Source organism: Antedon mediterranea, chromosome 2, assembly GCF_964355755.1.
Source record: "Antedon mediterranea chromosome 2, ecAntMedi1.1, whole genome shotgun sequence".
In the NCBI taxonomy this organism is placed as follows: domain Eukaryota; kingdom Metazoa; phylum Echinodermata; class Crinoidea; order Comatulida; family Antedonidae; genus Antedon; species Antedon mediterranea.
In genome coordinates this window covers 18512673-18538409 of record NC_092671.1, presented here as the reverse complement: position 1 = coordinate 18538409, position 25737 = coordinate 18512673, and the positions used below count along the sequence as shown (strand labels likewise).

Here is a 25737-nt window from a genome sequence, read left to right as displayed (position 1 = left end):
ACATATTGTTTAAATGATTTGGAGAAGTGGAATGCAGGGCAGAGAATACAAATTTGCCTTGTTGCATTAAGTTTATATCAATGAGTTTGAAGAGATTAAGTTTGGAAAATAAATGGGAAGAATGGGACCGCGGTGGAGCGCCAGATATAATCCTGATAGCCTTCTTTTGTATAATTTGCAGTTTACTGAGGTTGGATACGTAAGTATTGGGCCAGACAATGTTACAGTAGCTCAAATAGGGAAGAATGAGGGAGCAGTAAAGGGTTCGAAGAATATTAAGGGGTACAAATGAGGATAACCTAGATATGATAAAGTTGATAGTTGATACCAGGAAGTCGCAAATGATGACTCACTGAACCAGGAACTAACTTTACCGCACGACGGTTAAAAATCTACCGATGAAATAATAATATTATTTCGTTTTAAAACCCTTCATGATATCTTCCTAAGAAAGAAATATGGAACAATATCGTAAAGGCCTGCTAAAATATTGTAGAATATACCTATAATTATATATACACATGGAGCAGCTAGTGTGAGTAACCGACACGGAGTTGTTGGTGACACGCGGTTGGTGGTGACACCGGGGTGTGACACGCGTTTTACATTGTGTCTACCTATTCCAGAAATAAGCATTATTATATATAGATAGATTTAAAAGTCAAAATATGATCACATCATCATCTCATAAATTTCAGGGCATAAATCATCATATGGCAATACAATTACGTGCATAGCAAATGTAACGCATGCGTACGCGCGCTTAAAATTTTCAAAATTTATTTTCGATGAAATAAGAGTACGTTTCAGGCAATTTTAAGCGTTTACAAAATTGCCATGAGTGCGCATATTTTTGCGCGCGCACTGCGCGTTAAATGTTATTACGCTCTCTTTTTGCCCGATTTCTGTTTTCTTGACTTACTTTTCAACTCGAAATTACGTTATACGAGCACGTCAAAAGTGACGTGTAAATTAAAAAAATATAAATGTTTTTAAACATTTCAACATTTTTAAACATGTTCAGTAATTTCGGTCAGTATAGTTCGGTCGGTCTGTCTGTCGGTCTGTCTGTCGGTCTGTCTGTCGGTCCGGTATCACTATGCATTGTAGCACGCGACTTAATGGCTGTTGGCCTTGTTCTTCTTATTAAGAAGTTTAAAGTACTGTTTTCTTGTTTTACGGTAAGAATTTTCTATCTAACGCCTTTAGTTGTTGTAATCAAGATTTACATTCGCTATCAAACTATCACTATGTCGGTCGGTTGGTCGGTCGGTAAAACACTAACTCAAACACATGACTGGGCCAGCCTTGTTTGCTTGTTTTGTTTGTTTTTCTTTGGATGATTAGAATGATTAGTGCCTGGTTTAGCAATACCAGCTAATTCACCCACGGTTGTAATAATTATTACTATAACAGTGTTCGACAAAATATTCAACCGACATTGGAGAAGAGAGCTCTGAATGCAGAGTTGAGCAAAACAAATTTTATAATTAAAATGATTCATAGCTTTTATTCCATGTAGATGCAGGATTGTCATGCCATGCAAATGTAGATGGAAGATAATTTAAGAGGAAAATCATATGCAATTATGTTCAGTAGTTGGTACGAAAGGAGTAACCTAGCTTCAGGTCATTTTATTGTCATTTCCCATTTACATTTTTTGGATATATTATGTCTCATACATTATTTTTGTTATCATTTAAAGTTCGTTTATAGTCTAGTTAATTAATTTCATTATAACAGTATATTTGTTCATCATTATTTTTAGTGGTGTGCAACGCGACTATACAGGTCGGTTGGTCGGTAAACACTAACTTGAGCACGCGACTGCAGCCATGTAGGCCTATATGGCCATGTTATTATGTTCGTTTTGTTCTATTGGAGCTAATAAAAGACGTTAGGAGAAAGTCTTCTTTAATATAATTACTACACACGTACGTATCAGATACTTTGTATAAAGCGCCTCAGAATTTCATATTCAAGTTATATGACATGATTGTAATGAAATACATATTAATGTAACGCGTTGACAGGGTATACAATGGGTAAAACCCTATTTAATTGATTTTATAGTCTAATAAAAGTTAATTAAATTGCACAGATGCGAGCAAAACACAATAGTATTCGTACTCTTCTTCCCTGGTACAATATAATAAGGCTATAAACAAGCAATGCGACAATGGAAAGTTTCAACTTTCAAAGAACGGATAAAACAGAAACAATAACTTGGTAAAACAAGATGTCTTTTATCATTATATTATAATAGTCCATTCAATGTGAATAACAATAGAATATTAGAATTTTACTGCTAAGTGTGATAAATAATTTATTCAACAATTAATGCGTAACCATGCAATATAGAGCCTTAGTGACTTACTCAAGTCTTACTTACTAAAAACAAGCAATTTTTACTTTTCCCAACCAATAGTGAATTCAATGTTTTACTTGGGGGGGGGGGGGGGGGGAGGCGGCATTGTCAAACAAAACAAAAGTGCACATATTAAGCTAACAACAATTTTCATATTATAATATATCTGCAGACATACTAAATGTGAACATTATGTATATTGATGAATTGGTATGTTTACATATGTGTGTGTGTGTGTGTGTGCAGGTAAATGGAACAATTGTCCCCCAAAACATAAACAATTAACATTAATTAAACTTTGAATAGGTTATTATGTAGTAAGTTATAATAATAAAAGATGACAAAATAAAAGGGTAAATTCAACCAAAAACACATTGGCTGGCAGCCAATTTGCCTTTTTTTGGCTTTAAATTTCAGGTTTTTCAGGTAAATATATATTTTGTCGATCCAATTTTTGGTAAAAGTGGATAACTATTATGTGACATTAACATGGCATATTCAACAACAAAAACATTAAGGAGGTACAATACATCTTTAAAGTATATATAGGCCTAAAGCACACTTATTGAATTAAAAATATAAATGTATAAACAAGATAAATACAGTATAAATTGGAACAAATTCAGATATGGCTAAATAATGAATTAAAACAACGAATAAAGGTGGAAAATGTATAGAAATTGTGTAATAATTATTATTTAGGAAACATTGAATTGAATAATATTTTTAAAATACCAACAACGTTAAGAAACACACAAGTTAATAAGTAGACCTATTGCTAAAATATCTAACAAGGATTCCTTAAAGCAGATTTTATACTCAGTCAATATTTAATATTTTTAAAATGCTGTTTTTTTTAGATACACAAAGGTAAAAGTTATATCTATGCAATTTGTATCAGCGATTTATATTATACTATATTTCAATCTATAAAACATAGATAAGATAGCACACACAAAAAAAGCTAAAATGTTCGGTATAATTTGGCCTAAATTTTAATTATTTAAGCTTGAATGTTGTCCTACACACGTGTAAGATAAGCAAAACACAATACGATTATTTACAGTCATAATTATTAATTATGACTGTAAATAATCGTATTTAATTTATAATTATGTATTTCGGTTGTAGCAAAACCAACCGAAACGTCGAATTCACAACTTCACTTTATTTCCTTTACGCTATGAAAACTTTTTACCAATACACAACGTGTTACTTATTGCTTATAGTGTAAGATATATTTAATGAATAAATGTAAAACAATTTTTATTTTTTTGTATTTTGTAATTATAAAAACATTTTCTTAGCTATTAATTAAATTGTATGTTATTTTTAAATGTTATGTAACATTGCATGTTATTCCGCAACAAACGTTATGAACAAAAACGTACATTATTTTGGTGCTTAGTTCTATTTGATTAAAATTTTATAATAATAATAATGCGTAACATCGTCCTGCAAACGTGAAGTTTCTTTTGTAATCAATATTTTTTCAGTTTACTGAAATTCTATTTCTGTATGTTTGACCGGTCTGGTGGTTGTGGCTGCATCGGTGGTGGTGGTGGTGGCGCCTGTGCTATCTTGTTTTGGGGTGGTTTGAAAAAACCCGCTATGATACAACAGCAACCGACTACTAAAACCAACATTGTAGTAACGATTAATGCAATTAGTAAAATAACCATCGGTGGAATGTTCAAATCACTACCTGTAAGAAAAGAGACACATGTTTAGAAATATGTCGATAATTATTATAATAAATATTATGTTGATATAAGGTTTGCAGTACACCACATAATAATGTACGTACGTGGTGTAGAGTAAACTTGATATCAACATACTGATTTCGTCATGTAAACCTTTAAACGATAATTATTATGTTTTAGGAAAAGGAATATGTGCCAATTAACATTTTCTCTCAGTCTTAAATATGTATTGTCCCTTTGACTACTTCCAAAAAAAATTAATATTTCGAAAAAAGTGGGTCATTTTAAAGTATCATAATAGCTATTAACTTTCACCAAAAATTAGTGAAATACAGATGTTTTTGACTGCCAGTCAAAGTTTTCGATCAAAACATATCTCATAAAGCAAAGCGCTTTTTTGGCTACTCTGTATGCATAATCATAAAACTTCCTCGCGATCTGTGTGAAAACATACTCGTGGTTTGAAATCATTGTTTACTTTCGCTCGCGTTTTTTTTTCAGACGAAATGTAATCAATAATTTACCTGTTAATTACGTTGTTTTTGGCTCGAATTTTCGACTTAAAGTGAATAACTTTAATATTACTTTGATATGGCCAATTTAAATTTAGAATATTTTGACCTTTTGTTGTGTTTCAAGGGACAATACATCTTTAATGTACATTAGTCTAATTCTCTCAATTGGCTAACTGCGAATCAAGTATGGATATTGTCATTCATCCAGGTAGTCTTATGTTTTAAAAACAAGGCCATTACATGGCTTTAGTCGCGTTCTCAAGTTAGTGTTTACCGACCAACCAACCGACATATTGAGCTGTAGAGTCGCGTTGCACGCGACTAAAAATCTAGTCAAATGGACTTATTGTATAAAAGCTACTATCTATACAACCAAGTAATTCCAGTTGACTAGATTTAATTCCCGCTTAATAGAGAGATAATGTAAACTTATACTATCTGTAGCATGTGTACAAACGTACTTGCTTTCTCTGATTGGGTTGACATTCGGTCGGTTTCAGTGTGTGTGAAATTAAGCTCAATATAATCATTTGTTGATACATGTGTTTCCTCTTTAGCTTCTGATTCGATAGGGCTATTCTCATTTCCATCATTTGCAGATCCAGTAGTTGCACTATGTTTCGTTCCACTACGTCCCGTTTCAGTAATGTCCGTTTTAGTAATTTCTATTTCATTACTCAACTCACTGCTTCCTATTCCGTTATACGATTCAGTTGTCAATGTCTTACTATGTCCCAACGTACTGTTTCCAAAGGTTGCATTCAATGGTATCCCAGTAGTCGAATTATACTCCAATTCACCATTACCTGTTCCGTATACCGTATTATCGTATTCCAATGTCGATACCGTAAGGCTTCCTTGTTCAACAAATTCAGTACTTGTTTTATTGTTGTCACTGCCACCATTTACGTAGTGTTCGTAAACTGACAAACAATTTCCGGAACTGCAGTTGCATTTGAACTTCAGCTCTGTTGCCGGTATACAGTTACAAATGACCTTGCAGTTGACATCCGAATTGCAGGTAACCGTGCCACAATCAGTATAATTACATTTGCAATGTGTTGCAAATTCTGTTTCATTGTTAACATCGTACATTGTAGTATAATTATATGTGCTGTTTTCTGGGCGAATTTTTTCGTGACTACCCGAAGATGCTTGCTCCACGTGACCTTTTATATAGGAGAAATATTAAAATTGTTATTGTAATAAGATTAGTAATTTCTTTTCCACCATACAAATTAATCTAAACAATGCGATGTAGGCCAATCTAAACATAATTAGATAGCGCGTATGTTAAAAAAGTTGTTAAAAAATTAATTCGGTATTTTTCAGTGACTATTTATATTCATCATTGAATCTAACAACACATTTAATTATATTAAGCAAAAATGTAAAGCAATGCGAGTGTAGGTAGTCATAATTATCAAACAAAATAAGATTGCATATTACGTAGTGATATAAACATACCCTGTACTAATTACAACATTTGTTCCTGTAATTATCAATGGTAATATACTACATTCTGGTTCGAGAATTAAGGCAGTATTAAAATGATAATAATAGTTGATAGTTACATCAGGGAGTTGTCAACTCCCTGGTTACATCAAGGCAATCTAACAATAGGACACTGAGCTGGCCTTGCCAATAGGCCTACATTAGTAATTTCTTTGCAAAATGTGTCACCATCCAAACGATACAACAGCAAGTCATCAAATTGTTCTTACCTATTTTACATTGATCATTGTTTAAATCTGCAGACCACCAGAGCTTTCTCATGTAGCGATGACTTCTTAGTTTAAAATTCAAGTATAAGTTGTTATGTCGTCCGCCGATCCATATTTCCGTATTAGAAATTTTTATTGTTACTTTTCTCCAAGACAATAATTCATAGCTTTCGTACATTATTTCCTCATCGATGTCGGCTAAACCAATACTTACATATGTTGACGTGTATGTAATAAAAATGTCATTCCCTGTGGTTTCGTTCCCGGACAAGCGTAGCTCAAATGGTATGTTTGATGGTATATCAACTGTTACAAATGTAGGTATCTCTTCGGGTAATTCTGTAAACGTGCTGTTGGTCGTAGTATTAACAATACAATCTAAGCAGAAATACATTATTATTGTCTTCACGCATTCAATGAATTTTTTTAGGTGTACAAAATAAATATATAATTAGGCTTATTACAGATATAAATCTGTTTATACAATAGTAGAACTAATAATAATCTAACATTTTAATTCGTTATAAACATACCAAGAAGAAGCGAAATACCCTTTTTTCTACCTTTCTTTAACCAACCTATTATAAATTAGACTGCTGTAAAAATGAGAACGGACGTTATTAATATAATATACTACTACCCAAATATGTTTAGTAACCAGAATAAAAAGAAAGAAAAATTACAAAAACAAATAAAAAACTTAAATGAAACAATTATGAATACTCAAAATTGTGATATAACCATTGAAAATAAAATTGAAAACAAAAAAATAGAGCTTGAAAACATTTATAATGTAGAAGCAAAAGGCGCGCAAATTAGGTCCAGAGTAAAATGGATAGAGGAAGGCGAGCGGAATACAAAATACTTTCTTGGGTTAGAAAGATCCAAAAGTAAAAAGAAACACATAAAAAGTTTAATTACTAAAGATGGGAGCTTAGCAACGAGCCCAATTGATATTTTAAAGGAACAAATACAACATTTCGAAGGTTTATACGCAAAAAATGTTATAAACCCTGGAAAAATTAATAAATACCTTTGTAATTCTATTATAAACAAGCTTTCAGAAATAGAAAAAGAAAATTGTGAAGGTTACGTCACTATTGATGAATGTAAAAAGGCCATTTCAATGATGGAAAAAAATAAAACACCTGGATCGGATGGTCTAAGTGTTGAATTTTATGTGTTCTTTTGGAATAATATTAAACATTTAATTTGCGATGCGTTAAATGAAAGTTATAATTCTCAAGAATTATCCTTTTCGCAAAAACGAGGTGTAATCACCCTTTTGTTCAAGGATGGAGAAAGAGAAAATTTGAATAATTGGCGTCCCATTACCCTCTTAAACACCGATTACAAAATTCTTGCACATGTATTAAGTAACAGACTTAAAATGGTTATTAAATCAATAGTAAGTTCAGACCAAAAAGGTTATATAAAAGGCCGTTTCGCTGGTGAAAACATTCGGTTAATAGAAGACCTGCTTTATTATACAGAGTGTAATGATATCGAAGGGGCAATAATTACCGTAGATTTTAAGAAGGCTTTTGACTCTATTAGTAGAGATTTTATGTTCAATATTCTAGAAAAGTTTAACTTTGGAATGTTCTTTTGTAACTGGGTAAAAGTATTATACAATAACGTTGAATGTGTCACAGTTAACAATGGTTGGGTTTCAAACAATTTTAAAATGGAAAGAGGTATTAGACAAGGTTGTCCTCTATCTGCTCTGTTATTCATTTTAGTGGTTGAAGTAATGGCATCTAGAATAAGAAACAAAGATGACTATAAGGGTATTAAACTTCCAAATAATGAAAATAACATAGAAGCTAGAATAAGCCAATTAGCCGATGATACGGTTTTGTATGTTGGTAATGACAAAAGTATTAAGTCAGCAGTCAGTGTAATTGAACGTTTTTGTGAAGTATCTGGAATGACACTAAATAAAAAAAAAACCAATGCTTTTTGGATTGGTAAATGGAAGAACAGAATAGATAGACCTTTAGAATTAAATTGGGTAAAACACCCGATCAAAATTTTAGGCATATATGTAGGGTATAATACAGAAGAATGTACCAGAAAAAACTGGGATGTTAAATTAATAGAGCTAGAAAAGACTTTAAAACAATGGAATGCTAGAAATCTCTCAATTTTTGGTAGAATAATAATCCTGAAAAGTCTTGCACTATCTAAATTAACATATGCTGCAAATATCACTGATGTTCCAAAATATGTATATACACAAGTTACAAATCTAATATATAATTTTATTTGGAACAATAAAAGGGAAAAGATAAAAAGAAAAACTCTAATTGGTGATGTTGAGATGGGAGGCATTAAAATGCCTGATTTTACTCTTCATGTTAACGCACTCATGTGTGGCTGGTTAAAAAGAATTATGAATGATGATGGTGCTAAATGGAAACATATTCCAATGTATTATATTAAAAAAATATGTGATGTTAATGTTTTACTTAATATGTCATGTTATAACATTATTGATGTTAATTCTGATAAAATTCCACTGTTTTACAAAAATATGATAAAAGCCTACATAAATTATAACAGAATCTCTAAAAAAAAACCTGAAACTTATAACGATATAATGAATGAGCAACTGTGGGGAAACCACTACGTTAAACTAAAAAAAAATCGCTTTTCTACAAGCATTGGATTGACAGTGGCATTATCAGTATTAAAGACATTGTTAATAAGAACACTTTTTTAACATCAAACGAAATACTGGTGAAACTACAATGTAAAACAAACTGGTTAAATGAGTATTTGTGCATTATTAAGGCAATACCAATTCAATGGAAACGTATTATTAAGGAGGTAGATATTTTCAATTGTGATGATAATGATGAATTAGTTGGGACCAAGTATGAGATTAATACTACCAAACTAATATACTCATGGTTTGTGAAAGAATATTTCATTATTCCAATGTCACAACTAAAATGGGAAGAGTACTTCAATGATAACAACATTGATTGGAAAACTTCTTGGTTACGGAAAGTATGTAAAATGAAAGATAAGAAACTAGCACAATTCAATTATAAGATGTTACATATAAAATATATATATATATAAAATATAAATATATAATAGAATACTGCCTACCAACAAACGGCTGTATCAGTGGAAAGTTAAGGAAACACAAACGTGTGACAAATGTGGAGAAATTGAAAATGAAAATCATTTGTTTTTTAGTTGTAGATTTATTCAGAAATATTGGAGGAAAATGCTTAGTATCTTTGTAAGTTTAAATCACAATAATATATCATTTAAACAATTAATACTAGGAACGGGAGATAAGCTAATAGATTATATTTACACTTTTGCAGCATTTACTATTTATAGAATAAAAATGTTATCTGCACTAAATAAGCCAGTGGGTAAATCTTTATGGAATTCATTTAAAAGCAATATGTTATATAACATTGAATGTGAAACATATAACAATAAAGAAACAAGTATAGAAAAATGGGTAGCTTTAAGAAATAAGATTATGATAATATAATTTCTAATTTGATACGATTAACCGAAAAAGAATTACAGTGATACGGGTTACTGGTGGTACTGAGCTATTATTGTTTTTTTTTATCATGTATATAAATATATTGTATAATCCGGGTTGTAAAATGAAAACAAACAAATGAAAATGTGTGAACTATTTTAAAACGGGATAGATGATAATGATGATCCTGTCAAGTGTATAACAAAATATAAGAAAATTAATGAAAAAAGGAGTAATACAGAATTCGTATATGTAAAAATGTTACTTATGAACTGTAACGACATTTACAAGTTAAATAATACGATTTTATGTAATATGAGATAATATGAATGTGAATAAAAGTGGTGTTTGCGCCACAAAAGAGAAAAAAAAAATATGTTTAGTTTTGAACTAATTATATGAACTAGATGGTACGCTCACTTCGCTCGCGTACCATCTAGGTCGTGCCACAGATGGTTCTCGAATACATAGTCATTTCAGCGTTTAAAAAACTGGCGACTTCAAATGCACATGCAGGACAATAATACATGTTGTTTACAGGAACGAATAAATAGACACGGTGATTTATGTACTCAACTAAAATTAGCACCCCGGGAATTACTTCCGAAAAAGAAGTTTGTCACAAAATAAGAAACAAACTGAATTTGTGTTTTGTATGTAACATTTGGGTTGAGGGATGGGGAAGAGGATGGATGCAAAGACGAACAATTTTTAAATATATTCTTTATCGATTTAGTAACGAAATATTAATGGTTTTCATGTTTTACAAATAATATACCAGTAAACACAGTAAAACATTGCGATGTAATACTTTGTTGAAACTGTCACCGTCATAGTCGATTGAAATAGTACAGTACATGTAACGATACATCACTAATACGACGTTTATATTTTTTTGAAGTTACATGATTACAAACGTTCAGAAGGAACTGTCAGTAATATATTAAACACCTCTATTCGGGGCAAATCGTAAATTCGCTTTAATCGTCAATAAATAATTATCTAACTCAACTTAATTAGTAGGCCTAATGGTCAATTGTTTCATAGAGCCAATTATGATACCCACTACCCAACTTGTATTGAAAATTAAGTTGTTTCCTAACCACCAAAGTCGTTCTGCGTTTAGGGCATGTACTGATCATTCGTACTGTAGGCCTGTCCTCTACTGACTTTACAACGAACGCTACTCATGCCAGTGAGGGGAGGGTGGTGGTGTTGGTGGTGGTTTAGCTGCAATAATAAAGTTGATTGTACATAATAGACGGCGACTGGAAAGGCTAGCTCATTATGCGTTAAAAAAAGGATTCCACAGATTGGAAAAAAATGTATCGAATTTTTGTTATGACTGTACAGTACTTGTCTTTACGACGCCTGAGGGAATAGACACTTGTGGAACAGAGATTGGAATGTTCCATTTATCGCAGATCAAAACATTTGTATAAACGTATATTAAATCTATCAAAATAGTATTTTTTTAAAGAAAATCGCCCTGTCTTCAACATTATGATGCTGTACTCGAGCTGTTCAACCGGTTTTCAGCTATTAAAAACAATTATCGTAGGAGGAGATATGAAAATGCGAAGCATCCTCGCATTATTGTCTGCGGGTATTTTTCAAGTTGGACATCCATTAGACAGTGTATACCACGACCACGAAACACCCCTATTTGGGGCAAATCGTTGAACCTAAATTCGTTTTAATTGTCAATAACTAATTATCTAACTCAATTTAATTAGTAAACATGGTTACATCAGATGGTTAAAATCAGTACCGAAAGTACGAACCAACTTTATATACCATCGAGTAAAAATTCTAGAAATAAACTGCGATTTATCGAATTTTGCCCTTACGTAAATTTATGTATAGATTAATAAACGTGGTTGACGCATGGACGTACGGCGATGGTGGCTAAATAATGTAAATGTAACGCCCATCTTATATTTCAACAGCAAAACATGTCCTATTTCCCCTATAACTAAAATCTGGATTATAGGTTCATGGCTCTTAACATAAGCCTAAATATCATGTTTCAACTTAGCGAATAGGTCTTAGGACAGTTTTTTTGTTTCTTTATGTCAATGACAAACAACTTGCTGTTTGATCACTTAAAATTCCTATATAGAGTAGTACCGAAACATTAACAAAATAAGTACAATCCTACCTCTGAAACTAAGTTGTTCAACAGTAAGACGATCGTGACCAAATGTATAACCAGCAGACCTATCTTTTAATAAAAATAAAATATACATTAGGCCTAAATAAAATTAGATAATTACGAGTAGGCCTACTATGTAGTATAGAAAATGTAAAAAACAGTACAAAAGCAATTTAAATAGTAACATAGCAACGTGGTATTATCTGACCATCCAAATGTCCAAACAGTATTTATCACCAATGTTAGAACTCAATTTCGTATTATCTGTACAATTATTATGCTGAAAGGGTCATTGCATAACGCCATTGTTCTTACCTTTTTTGCAAATAGACAACGTTTTTGAATTAGTCAAAAATTGCCTCATTTCTTGAATAGGATTCATTTTGAGATAGAAAAATGATGAATGTTGGTGGTCACGCCAAATTTGTAATCCTTCTTTCGAAATGTTCATACCAATTTTACCTAAAATCTGATTGTTATTATTTTTAATACAAAATTTTTTGAAGGCTTCAGTTGATGGAATTAATTCGAATGTTCCCATTGCATGATTGTAGTCAAATTCCAGTTGTAAATATTCGTCATCTGCATCGTAATGCGGTAAAATAATACAGTAATCGTCTCCGATCTCATTAATACTATATACCGGTACCACATCTGTGTATAAAATAATAATAATGATAATCAAATTATTAATGGTAACTAAATGTTTTAGTATACAAACAATTAATGTATATATTAAAGTATTAATATGAGTTGGATTCAACGAATGGAATATTCTCCACCATTAAACGAATGACATGAATGTATTCGTGTAATTTGATTGTTTAATTACTCATTACGTGTCATTTGGAATTAGCTATACCTATCGTAAGTGATATCTAATGGTTCTGTTTTTTTTTAAATATCTATTTAGGAAAAATGCCAAGTATAACCATAAGCGAATTCATTCACTATCCTTCTTAAAGATGGCAATCCCGTTCACAAGAAAAACATAAACAAGATTCTCTACAAAGTCTTATTACAAGTCTCCAAAGAAATTGCATTTTATTTGTCAGAAATTTGTATGATTTGTTTTTTATTTTTTAAATGCGCCTTGAGCACCTTGAGTGGCATATGCGTTATAAAAATCATGTTATTATATTATATATTATATTATTATTAGGCCCTATATTATTATTAAGTCTTTGGGAGTGGAGTTTTAATTTGTCATTAGAAAAAAATCCTGACATATGACATAACTTTATTTTGAAATGTACTTATTCTGAAGAGCAAAAACATAATTTTAAATCTGAGCTTGACAATCAGCTGTTGAAAGAAGTCCCCTCAAGCGATAATGCAAATTAGTTTTTCAATTCGAGCAAATTATTACTTCTTCTCTTCTATTGACAAATGTTTTCTATTAAAACGGGGACGTATACGAACTGATAGAATACGATCCCCTTGGATGACATTAGGAATAGAAAGGTAATTAAATAATAAAGAAAAACTTCATATAAATAAATAAAATGAAGTATACCAAGTACAAAAATCGAATATTATAAAGAGGACTTTGAAAAACGAAAACCTTGGGAATCTATTAATATAAGAAAAATAGCCTATTTCCTAACAAATGAAATAAAAATCACAATCATTTAGTAGTTTCGTGGAAAGGCCATTGCTTTTAATACATATTAATTAGTCAATATTGGAAAAAACGGCCGAAATGGCAAGTTAGGGACACGCTTCTCTGGTACCATTAAATACATGGGAAATAGGGTATCTAATTCAATGTTTTTAGTCGCGTGCAACGCGACTCTACAGTTCACTATGTCAGTCGGTTGGTCAGTATGTCGGTAAACACTAACGTTAGCACTCGACTGCAGCCATCTATATAACCTTGTTCATACCAGTGTCTGATTTTGACGTAATTAAATATTTATTATTATTATTAAATGATCTCAATTCCAATAATTCAAGTGGATATGATGTATTTGTGATATACTAGCTCGACCATTAGCACATATCATTAATACATCGCTTGTGACAGGAATTTTTCCAAATAAATTAAAGTTAAGCAAAATAATAATAATAATGGCGATAAACGCAAACTATCGACCAATTTCCATTTTACCATTTTTGTCTAAAGTATTTGAAAGAATTGTTTATGGCCATTACATTTATTGATAAACATAATATTCTTAGTAAGTCCCAATTCGGTTTTAGAAAGGGTCACTCTACCACTCATGCATTATTACAAGCAGTTGTCGTTTCGATTTTTGTCTGAAAACTACGAGCTCACCACTCATAAACAATTATGTGTATACTATTTAAAATCGAAACAAAATAGAAATTGATTTCACTGATCTGGACGACGACTTTGACAAAATTAATAGCTAATGATGATAATGACTATAGTAATACAACAATTTATTCCCGAGCTTCACAAACACAAAAATAATTCATTCGGCATATCAAGGGTATCTACAATGATTTATCAGGCGCATCCCATTTACCAAGTGTGGTCAAAATTAAAAGACAATAGAAATTCATGCGTTCAGTATGCACTAACTAGATTGATAAATATTTTCGTGTCTCGAATAAAAATATTCTTGATTATTATATGCCAACTAGCCAACTAAAAGGATTTGGGAACAATCTAGGTTTGCTTATGTAGTGTAAAAACAAAAATATACCTGTAGGCTGATCACAATGCATGTCGCCTTCAACAACAATACATGTATACATGACGGTTAGAAATTTGAAGAAGTGCATATTTATCTAAAAAAATAAGTGATATTAGAGAATGAAATTAATTTCCGTTTTGTTTTGTGCAAACGTTTTTATCCTATTGATATTTCTACTTACCGTTTTCGCTGAATGTTATACATAAAGTTGTACACCTGAAACGTATGCATGGCACTAACTTGTATCACGATGTCATTGTACAGTGATCTTAAACGTCCTTAAGATGATATTTCCCAGAATGCATCGAACCAATCACATAATCAAGCAACTGTTCCTATTGTAATCAAAATGCAAAATGTAATGTTAGGTTGGTTTATGTTTTGTATTTACATACGTTAATATATGGGCTACTTACTATATAACTTAGTAGAAGGATGTTTATATTTTTATTTTTATGTTAGTCCACCAATCGGCGTTTAGATCTTTGTCGGGAAATTGTGTTTGCGAGCTTTAATTTCATCACCATAACATTTGTGTTATTTTCTAATGTTTTTTTTCATTACAATTTACTCAGTGATTTTATAACATTTTATATTTTGTAAATTCAGTTTATTCCATATTACCTCCTTTTTTCCACCATTAATCTGGAACCTGGAGAAATATTTAACAACGATTTATCAACATGATCGAGAAATTCGGTGGTCATACACAACTATTCAAGAATTGGTTTTAGGAAGCACAATTTCAAAAACTAAACATTCGATGTGTTGTGCATATCAGTTCTTGTATTACATGGTATATTGTTACGAACATAGGCACATACACCGCCCCCTGATCTTGATCTGTCATTATGAAGAACAGAATATCCATTAATTCTTATTTTTTGGTCAGTAAGAGAGTCATAAAGTCATGAAGCCATAACTGCACCTCAGTCTGTGACACGTATATAGTTAACAATAGAAATATTATGAAACTAAATAATGATTTGTTAAGTGCAGAGTGGCTTGGAGTATATGAAACGACTGATCCAGAAATCGCTTATAATGATTTTCTGGATAATTTTAAGTTTCTATATAACAAACACCTTAAAAAAACTGTAAAGTCATCAAAACAGTATGACAAATTCAAGCAGCCCTTGATGAGTTCTGGGTTACTAAGGTCTAGTAAAAGAAAGCATGTACTGTATAAAAGGTTCATAAAACATCCTACTGTAAAAAACAAAAATGCGTGTAAAGAATTTTAAAAAGCTTTTGCTCGCACGTGCAAAATCGCCAAAAAGATGTATTATGAAAATCTTTTCAATCGAACAAATGGTAATATTAAAAAAACATGGAATGTTATAAATGATGTAATTGATCCGAATAAAGGAAAAACTAAAGTTCCCACTTCTTTTACACATAACAATGAAACTATACATGGTTGCGAAAATGTTGTAAATCACATTAATGATTATTTTATTAATGTAAGTTGTAAGGTTCGAGACAATATTGAGTCTACGACACAATATTCTGAATACCTCACAAACAAACAACGCAACTCAATGTTTTTTCACTATGTTGATGAGGTACTAAAAGTTATTGAATCTCTCGATTCAAACAAAGCCCCCGGATTTGATGACATTTCAGCAAAAGTTGTAAAGGAAGTAAAATACAATTAAAGCCGCTGGCATATATTTTTAATTTATCACTTCAAACTGGACTGATACCAGGGAAGTTGAACATTTCCAAAGTAGTTCCAAAACATAAAAAAGGGGACCGCCATTTGGCCTCAAACTATCGTCCCATATCGCTGTTGCCAATTTTTTCGAAAGTTTTTGAAAAGATTATCCATAATCAATTATACAATTATCTTACAAAATTTAAAGTGTTAAGCGACAATCAATATGGATTTAGAAACAAACACTCAACTTCTCATGCTATGATCGACTTGGTCCATAGAATATTAAATGCATTTGAAAAAAAGGAATATGCACTTACTACCCTTATGGATTTGTCAAAAGCGTTTGACATTATCGATCACAGTAATTCTGTTGAGCAAATTGGCGCATTATGGTATAAGAGGCATCGTTTTAATGTGGTTTAGATGTGGCCGCAAACAATATGTTTATGCCAATGGTAGATCATCATGTTTAAAAGACACCAATATAGGGGTGCTACAGGGCTCTGTTTTAGGACCACTTTTGTTTTTGATTTACATCAATGATATAAGTCGAGCAAGTAGTAAAATAGATATAATTAGTTTTGCTGACGACACAACTTGTATAACAAGGGGAGATGACCCTACAATGTTAAACCATACTATGAATATTGAAGTAGAAAAAATAAACGTATGGCTTAAAGCAAATAAGCTGTTACTGAATGTCAGCAAAACTAATTACGTTGTTTTTAGAACTAACCAAAAGTACTTTGACAAAAACCAGTTTAAAATAAAAATGAATAATGTGTTATTACATAGAAAAGAAAATGTGACATTTCTAGGTGTAACTTTAAACGAAAATCTTAACTGGAAACATCACATACAGCTTATTAGGAAAAAATGTCTAGGGCAACTGGTATACTTTTAAAAGTAAGAGAATTCTTTCCTCATAAAGTCCGTATTAGTCTTTATAACACCTTAGTATTACCTCACCTTCAGTATGATAACTTAATATGGGGAAATACATACAAGAGCACATTAGAAGTAATACTAAAACTCCAAAAGAGAGCTGTATTACCTTCTCTAAATCCAGACAAGCCTCAGAGCCACTGTTTAAGAAACTAAAAATATTAAACGTTTATGATATTTACAAAGTAAACGTCATAGGATTTATGGCAAACGTAAAATTCAATGAATTACCACATCACATTTTAAATATTTTTAATTACTGTGACAGTATTAGGCCTACTCATAACCTCAGAATAGAAACTGAATTCGAAATTCCCTTCACAAGGCTAACTTGCAGTCAACAGTTTATACACATATATGGACCAAAATTGTGGAAAGAATTCACTTGTAATGGTGGTAATAAACCGGTTATTTTAAAGAATCAAAATAAATGTATAAAAAAAACAGGTAAAAATATACTTTTTATCACTATATGCTGATTAACAACACCTTTGTTTTATTTAAGTTCTATATACTTGTTCTTATGTAAAAGGGTCCTACAAAAAAAAACGAAGCTACAGCTTTTTTATGCAGGATCCCTGTTTTCAGTTGTACTGTAATTATGATGTACTGTAATTGATGACTAAATAAATGTGGAATAAATGAAATGAAATGATCCAGAAATTATAATTCCAGCGGCGTTAGATCTAGCTGCCAGAATGCGAATTTTGGAGATTTTCGGTATTATTTAGTTATCTTGTACTATTCAGATGAATAAAGTGTGGTCCTTTATCGTTAAAACATCTCTTGATTGAAATAGCTCGTACATTTTCTTGCAGTATTTTTGTTTGTGAGAAGGTTTTCCTCAATGGCTGAAGCAAGAAACTGCTATGAAAGAACATTATCATTTATTGCTGATGCGAAAGAAACACATGCAATATACCTACGATTAGCTTCAATATACCTACAAGATTCTAAGGTGAGGATTTGTTTCATCAAGTCTGGTAAACAGGACCTGAGAAACATTTACTTATTTCCTTCTACGAAAATTGTTTTTAATAGCTGAAAACAGGTTGAACAGCTCGACATAATGTTAAAAACAAGCCGATTTTCTTTAACAAAGATTATTATTTAACATACGTTTATACAAATGTATTGATTTGCGATGATTGGAACATTCCAATCTCAGTATAATTATTTTGGTCTGAAACAAGAAGTTACATTTATGGGTCCTTGGGGATGACTTAAAACCTGTAGATATAGTATTGCAACACTTTCACAATACTGTAAATACGTATTAACCATTTGAATCGCAAATTTTTAGGGATGGTGAGTACCCTTCCAAAATACGTATTGCGTATTTTGGCAAAGCATAGCGCCCTCAATTTGCGTATTTTGGCATTGCGTATTTCGGTAAAGCAGATTTGTGTTTTTTGGCATGGTTTGTTATTTCGGTAAAGCAGATTTGCGTATTTTGGCATGATTTGCGTATTTCGGTAAAGCAGATTTGTGTTTTTTGGCATGGTTTGTGTATTTATTATTATTGTTATGTTTTATTAGAATTTCAGACAGTCATAATTACAATACTAGGGATGCAATTTTAATTTTACAATCCCAACTATCAAGCCAATGGCACATGTGACCTTTTTTTACAATGCTATTAAAGAATGGAATAATTTACCAATTAACATTAAGGAATCACAAACTGTTTGTTGTTTTAAAAGTAAAGTTAAAAAGTATCTACAGGAACGTTCACTAGCTCTAGAAACTATTTAATAAGCGCTTCTTCTTTTTTCAATTGTCTTTTTTGCTGTTTTTGGAATTTTTATATGTTGCATTGTTTGTCTTTTTGCTGTTCTTTCAAAGGACCTCATTGGAAACAAGTCCGTAGAGGACTTTTATGAGTTATCCTTGGCATCCTTGTTTTATTTTGGTATTTTTATATTTGCTAATCTTAATTGTATGTCTGTGATATTTTATGTACTGATGCCGAAATAAATCAAATCAAATCAAATCATTTTGGCAAAGCAAAACGCCTTCAATTTGCGTATTTTGAATATTAAATCGGAAATGTTTACTGTAGTTAGTAGTATATTTTTTATAGGTCTATAAAACATAAAAACATATTTCGTTACCGAGTGGATAAAGAATATTATTTAAAAATTGTTCCTCTTTCTACCCATCCTCTTCCCCATCCCTCAATCATATTGTAATTTCTATGGGCTGCACTTTATACAGCCGAATATACTAAATATTAGGTTCTGATTCAAATATGCGAAGTATATCTACTAAAACCACATGTCTGCATTTAGGTTAACAAAGGCTAATAAATACTCTCAAACACCATTATCTCATACTCATTGAAAACTTAGAATAATTACTAGAATCATCGAATGTATGATCCGTCTCCTAATCATAGTACCATATCACGACGGCATACAAAAGGCCACGTTAGTGAAATCTGTTCACTCAAATGTAATAATTACAGCATAACATTTCTTTAACATTTAAGGTCAACTAAATGAGTAAAAACTATAACAAATTCAGAACTTACGCACTGGCATCTTAGTAGGGCGGCCAATGTGAGCTTTTTCATCACGGGGGCCATTTTCTGTTAATAGCAGGCAACCATGTGGAATATATCCCTTATGGGATGACAAAAAAGATAGGGGTGGATGCCGCTCTCAAATTTCAGGTCAAAGTCATTTTCAAGGTTATAAGGTCAAATATGGTAAAATAGAGGTTTAAGCTGTTTTCAACAACATATAAGCTAATTAAAAGAAATGTAACCATTATTGGATCATTATTGACATATTGCTGCAGATGGTGAAGTTCATCAATTTTTCAACTTACAAGTTTAAAGGTCATTTTCAAGGTCATAAGGTCAAATAGAGCACAGACCTGTTAATTATCGGTATTAATAATTGAAATAAATATAATTTTCATGATAGCCTTGGGCTGATGGTTATAGTGTGGTGTCAAAAAGACCAGAATTGTACTGGGAAGATTTTAAACTTTTTGAGTCACTCCTGGAAGGTGTTCAAGGAATGGAGAGGATGAGTCCTAGAGTATCAAAATAACCGAAATTGGAGGCCTACTGGAATGTCTTAAATTTCATTTAAAAACGGTCACAGAGGATTTGTGGGTTGGGAGTAATGGGCGGCATGGGCACATGCCAATATTCGAAATTGTTCTGGGATGGAAGGAGGTAACGCTCTGAGGTGGGTATATCTTCAAGCACTGATATATAATGCCTACTGGCCATCTGGGTAACGGCAAACGATTGAATCACAACCACATATGCATGCTTTCTGTAACAACTTCATCTGGCTCTTTAGTTTACATACACATGTAACAAGTTCCAAACTGACAACTGGGTTAGGGGCTTCCAAACGACCTGATTCATTTAGGCCACATACTGATCTCTGCCTGATAGTTGGCTCGTATGTTTAGGTTCTATGACATCTGTATTCACCATAGGTGAGTTTTTTTAATTTTAAGTGTTTCCCGAAGTAGAAATACAGGTACTTAAATATTTATTGAGTGAAGTGAAATACTTAATATTTAAGGGAAATATATATCACTAGTGTTAATGGTATATGGTCACTGAGTCTAGATGGAGGTAGCACCAAAGAGTAGTCTGTTATTATACAGTTATCTGCTCAAGAGTACCATATATTTGGCAATACTAAACTTTAGTGTACACTGTACGTGGAAAGTCTTAATCTTAATCAATTCCATTTACAAGGAGTGGATGCGTTACAAATGATTTCCAGTATGACCTCTTCTCATAACCAGCAAATAATGACGTGCTGCAACCTGTAATGGCATGGAAACTGGTTAGATTATTCTTAATAGGTTTTCAACCACTTTATTGTTCACTATACCAGACATCGTCTATACTTTTGAAGGCTACTGTTACAAAGTGCATATCATTATTAACATCAACTTTCATGTATAATTGCAAGCTCTTTGTTATTGACATAAAGAATGTCTAAAAACTGTGTGATATTTGTTCTCCTCCAAACCGATGAGTGTGGCCCAAAACACATACGGAAGTACAGATTAGTATATTGGGACTATCCTTTCAATCGTGTCACTGCTTTTATCCACCCCTTTCCAATGTAATGATCAAATAAAACAAAATGACGAAATATCTAGGTAACTTGCATAAATACTTGCATAGTCACCAAATGTTTACAGCCATGTTTACTGCATCCTATAGTGCATGGCCATCATGTTTTTACTGTAAGTTTTCTTCTGGAACATCTGTGGGTATTTCAACGCCATCCATCAAGATATGTGAAGTGATATTTGGTTAAAGATATTAAAATTTGGCTATGATCATACTCCAATGGTTGATCAGCAGATTTTCTGTCAGTTTTTATATACTTTATCGAAACAGTTGCCTTATAGAAATCCGCTAAGGTTTAGAGCGATGCTTTCTCAGTGGCTCATGAAGTTGTAAGTTCTACTGTTTTTTTTTCTTTCAATAAGTTGTTACTTTGAATATAAGATCTTCCTTATCATCTGTCAGTTCGAAAGAATATTGTGTATTATGTGTGATTCGTGATCAGTCTGACCATGTCATGCAGAACCTATCAATGCATTACAGCGTTTCTTGTTATACCAATGATTCTATTTTGAATTGATCAATCATCCACTCAGTGTTTAGAATATTGGTTCTGATAGTTTAGATAGGTAAATTTGTTTACCCTTTTAACCTCATTTCTACAACGAATCCAATCGGTTTTTAAATGTGTTGGTGGTTTCAGAAATGACGACTTTGGTTGGCAAACTATTAAAATATATAATTACTAATTGTGAAAAAATGGATCTCCTATCAGTCCTTTGTGAAATTTAGGTTTAAAAAGTCTAAGCTGATGTCCTCGTGTATTTCTGCTTAGATTGCATCTTATTTGAAGGAAGTCTTCCTTGGCTACACCCTTGAAATCTTTTGAAAATTTTCAATCAAGTCACCATGAATTCGTCTGTCATACAGGGTTGTTAGGCCAAGAAACTTTAAACGATCTTCATGAATAAGAATGGATAGCTGGAATTTGATTTGTAGCATGACGTTGTCCTCTTCAAGTGCGTTTACTTTTTGGGAGAAATGGATTTCATACCTGGACACAGTACGTAACGTAATGTTTGTAAATAATGTTAAAACCGTCTTTATCCATGTGTATAAAGGACTTCTTAATTACTTAAGGAGTTTTATATTTGTTATCACCGTCAGCCATGATAGCATAGATGCGAAGGCCTCAAGAAGAAGTCCCCATTTACCACTCCTTCCAACCTTGATAAAGTCCAATAGTTAGAGTTTATGAAAACAAAGACTCGATACCCAGGTTTTTCTTTCGAGATTTCTTGAAACAACAAACTTCAATAAAAACTTGTATCATTGAAATAATGAAAAAAATTTTTTAAATAATTACATTATAGGGGGTCTCTGACCCAAACAAAAACATCTCGACATTAGGTCATATAGAGGGTCTCTGTTTTCTAAATTTTTCTAAAAACAAATTTCGAAATATTATTACATTATTATAGGTAATCTATATATAAATTTACGTAAGGGCAAAATTCGGTAAATCGCGCCTTACTTCTAGAATTTTTACTCGATGGTATATAAAGTTGGTTCGAAATTTCGGTACTGATTTTAACCACCTGATGTAACCCTGTTTACTAATTAAATTAAGTTAGATAATTAGTTATTGACGATTAAAACGAATTTAGGTTCAACGATTTGCCCCAAATAGGGGTGTTTTCAAATCGTGGTATACACTGTCTAATGGATGTCCATCTTGAAAAATACCCGCCACAAAAATGCGAGGAGGCTTCGCATTTTCCTATCTCCTCCTACGATAATTGTTTTTAATAGCTGAAAACCGGTTGAAGAGCTAGAGTACAGCATCATAATGTTGAAGACAGGCCGATTTTCTTTAAAAAATACTATTTTGATAGATTATATATACGATTATACAAATGTATTGATTTGCGATGAATGGAACATTCCAATCTCTGTTCCACAAGTGTCTATTCCCTCAGGCGTCGTAAAGGCAAGTACTGTATACTCATAACAGAAATTTGATCCATTTTTTTTTCAATCTGTGCTGCAGAGGTTGGATATAATTTTTTTTAAACGGATAATGAGCTAGCGTTTTCAGTCGCAGTATATTATGTAAAAATCTTTATTATTGCATTTAAACCACCCACATCACCACCCTTCTCTCACTGGCATGAGTAGCGTTGTAAAGCCAGTACAGGATAGGCCTACGGTGCATCACATCCCCTAAACGCAGAAAAACTTTGGTGGGTAGGGTAAGAACCAACTTAAGTATGAATTGGCTCTAAGAAACAATTGAAAACCATTAGGCCTACTAATTAAGTTGAGTTAGATAATTTAATATTTATTGACGATTAAATCGAATTTATGATTTTCCTCGAATAGAGGTGGTTTTCACAAATTGTTTTACATTATATAAACATACACGTCGTAGTGATGTATCGTTACATGTACTGTACTATTTCAATCGACAAGGACGGTGATAGTTTCAACAAAGTATTACATAGCAATGTGTTACTGTGTTTAGTGGTATATTATTTGTAAAACATGAAAACAATTAATATTTCTAAATGGATAAAGAATATATTTAATATATTTAAAAATTGTTCCTCTTTGCACCCATCCTCTTCCCCATCCCTCACCCCTAATGTTACATACAAAACACAAATTAATTTTTTTTAAATTTGACTTAAACAATTGGTCTCATTTTGTGACAAGTTTCTCTTTCGGAAGTAATTCTCAGGGTGCTAATTTTAGTTGAGTACATAAATCATTGTCTATTTATTCGTTCCTGTAAACGACATGTATTATTGTACGTACATTTGAAATCGCCAGTTTTTTAACGCTGAAATTATTATTTTTCGAGAACCATCTGTGGGCATGACCTAGATGGTACGCGAGCGAAGCGAGCGTACCATCTAGTATTAATAATTATTCTAAAAACAAATTTATAAATATTACTGTATTACATTATTATAGGTAATATTAATATTATAGTAAAAGACTAATCTTTTGGCACATATCATATGGCGTTTCATATAACACTTGACCTATTTTTTCCGTCAAAAATCAAACGATGACTGGTGGACAACATGAAAAAGACAAATTTACAACAGACTGGGAAAAGCCTATTAAAAAACTGTGTGTACTTTACAGAAATATGTGAAAACAACATTTTGAGAAAATGACACTTTTATATTTAATTTCCTATGTTTTTATGTGTAAAATTAAATGTTTATCTCATAATTACTATAATATGAAGCATCAGTTGATCTTCAGATATACCTTTTTGGATAGATCTGATGATGTAGATGGTTTTCCGTGAATAAAAAAATATCCTATATTTTGACCTTGTTTGACCTCTTGACCACATAAACTGACCTTAAAACCCAAAACTGAAGATGGCATCCACCCCTATCGTTTTTGTCATCCCACAAAGGATACATTCAACATGGTTGCCTGCTATTAACAAAAAATGCCTCCCAAACTTTTTATAGAGGACTTTTTAATATTTGGCCTCTCTACTATCTTAAACAAACAATCTTATCTTGGATGATTACATATAACTTTGTTCTCTTTCAACTATTTATCCTAACTCTTTTCGTCGACTCGGCTCCAACATAACACTGAGGACACACTAACAATTTCGCTCAGCAAAACACTCCTCCACCAAAGCAATAAACACATAATAACTTATTTCAATATCAAATCTCTAAAACTATACTTTTATAAACTATGAATAAACTATTATTACATCTCCAATTCATAATCTGCTGGGACTAGCAATACTAATCTTTGAACGGCTCTCTTGGTGTAACTCACAAATATATCACAAACGGTCAAATAAATCATAACCTATATACGACCACGGTGGTGATGCCTTTAAACGTTGGATTGGCGAAGGTGCGTTCTGTTGATTGACGGTCCTCATATCTCTTGCATATCACACAATTATGTATATGTCCCAACCTTTCAAAACAACAAAATGGTCTGATTGAGTTTCTTATGTTCTTCTGAGTGGAAGAAATTAATTACACATATTGAAATCGAAAGAGTTTGGATATATTTCAAGAGACAACAACTTTATTGTAAAAACTCATTTTACTATTAGATAACTTTTCAATAATATTTCATTTGCCCCATCTTGTGAATCGAAATGGGAAACACATTTTAGGAATGTAAATCTCGATTGGAAAGAAATATTGTATAACAAAATATATAGTATATATAGTATAAAACAAAATACAAAATTAGCACAATTCAATTTTAAGCTGACACTGTATACTTAGTTAATCAATATGCTTGTAATGTTAATAAAGATCACATTAAATGGGCTAATGTAAAAAAGAAATTAATTAATCACATTTCATAAAATCGAAATGAAAACTCGTTTTTCTTTTCTCTTTCTTTCTTTTTCTTTCTTCTATTATTGAGAAACA

At 31.9% G+C, this 25737-nt stretch overlaps 1 protein-coding gene across 1 annotated transcript; it reads right to left on the bottom strand.

The window, feature by feature from the left end:
* Positions 1–3196: 3196 nt before the first annotated feature.
* On the bottom strand, positions 3197–6704 carry LOC140039331 (uncharacterized). Its single transcript, XM_072084935.1, has 3 exons — positions 6311–6704; positions 5048–5755; positions 3197–4073 (listed from the first exon to the last, which is right to left on the bottom strand). The coding sequence occupies exons 1-3, from the start codon at positions 6702–6704 to the stop codon at positions 3877–3879; spliced, it is 1299 nt and encodes a 432-aa protein (XP_071941036.1). The 3' UTR covers positions 3197–3876.
* Positions 6705–25737: the final 19033 nt, after the last annotated feature.

What these genes read in the sequence shown, in the direction of transcription:
- LOC140039331 (XM_072084935.1), bottom strand. Translation starts at nt 6,704, where the DNA reads ATGTATTTCTGCTTAGATTGTATTGTTAATACTACGACCAACAGCACG. An exon ending in CAATGATCAATGTAAAATAG is followed by an intron (nt 5,756 to 6,310) that starts GTAAGAACAATT and finishes CCTATATAAAAG; the next exon opens with GTCACGTGGAGCAAGCATCT. An exon ending in AACCCAATCAGAGAAAGCAA is followed by an intron (nt 4,074 to 5,047) that starts GTACGTTTGTAC and finishes CTTTTCTTACAG; the next exon opens with GTAGTGATTTGAACATTCCA.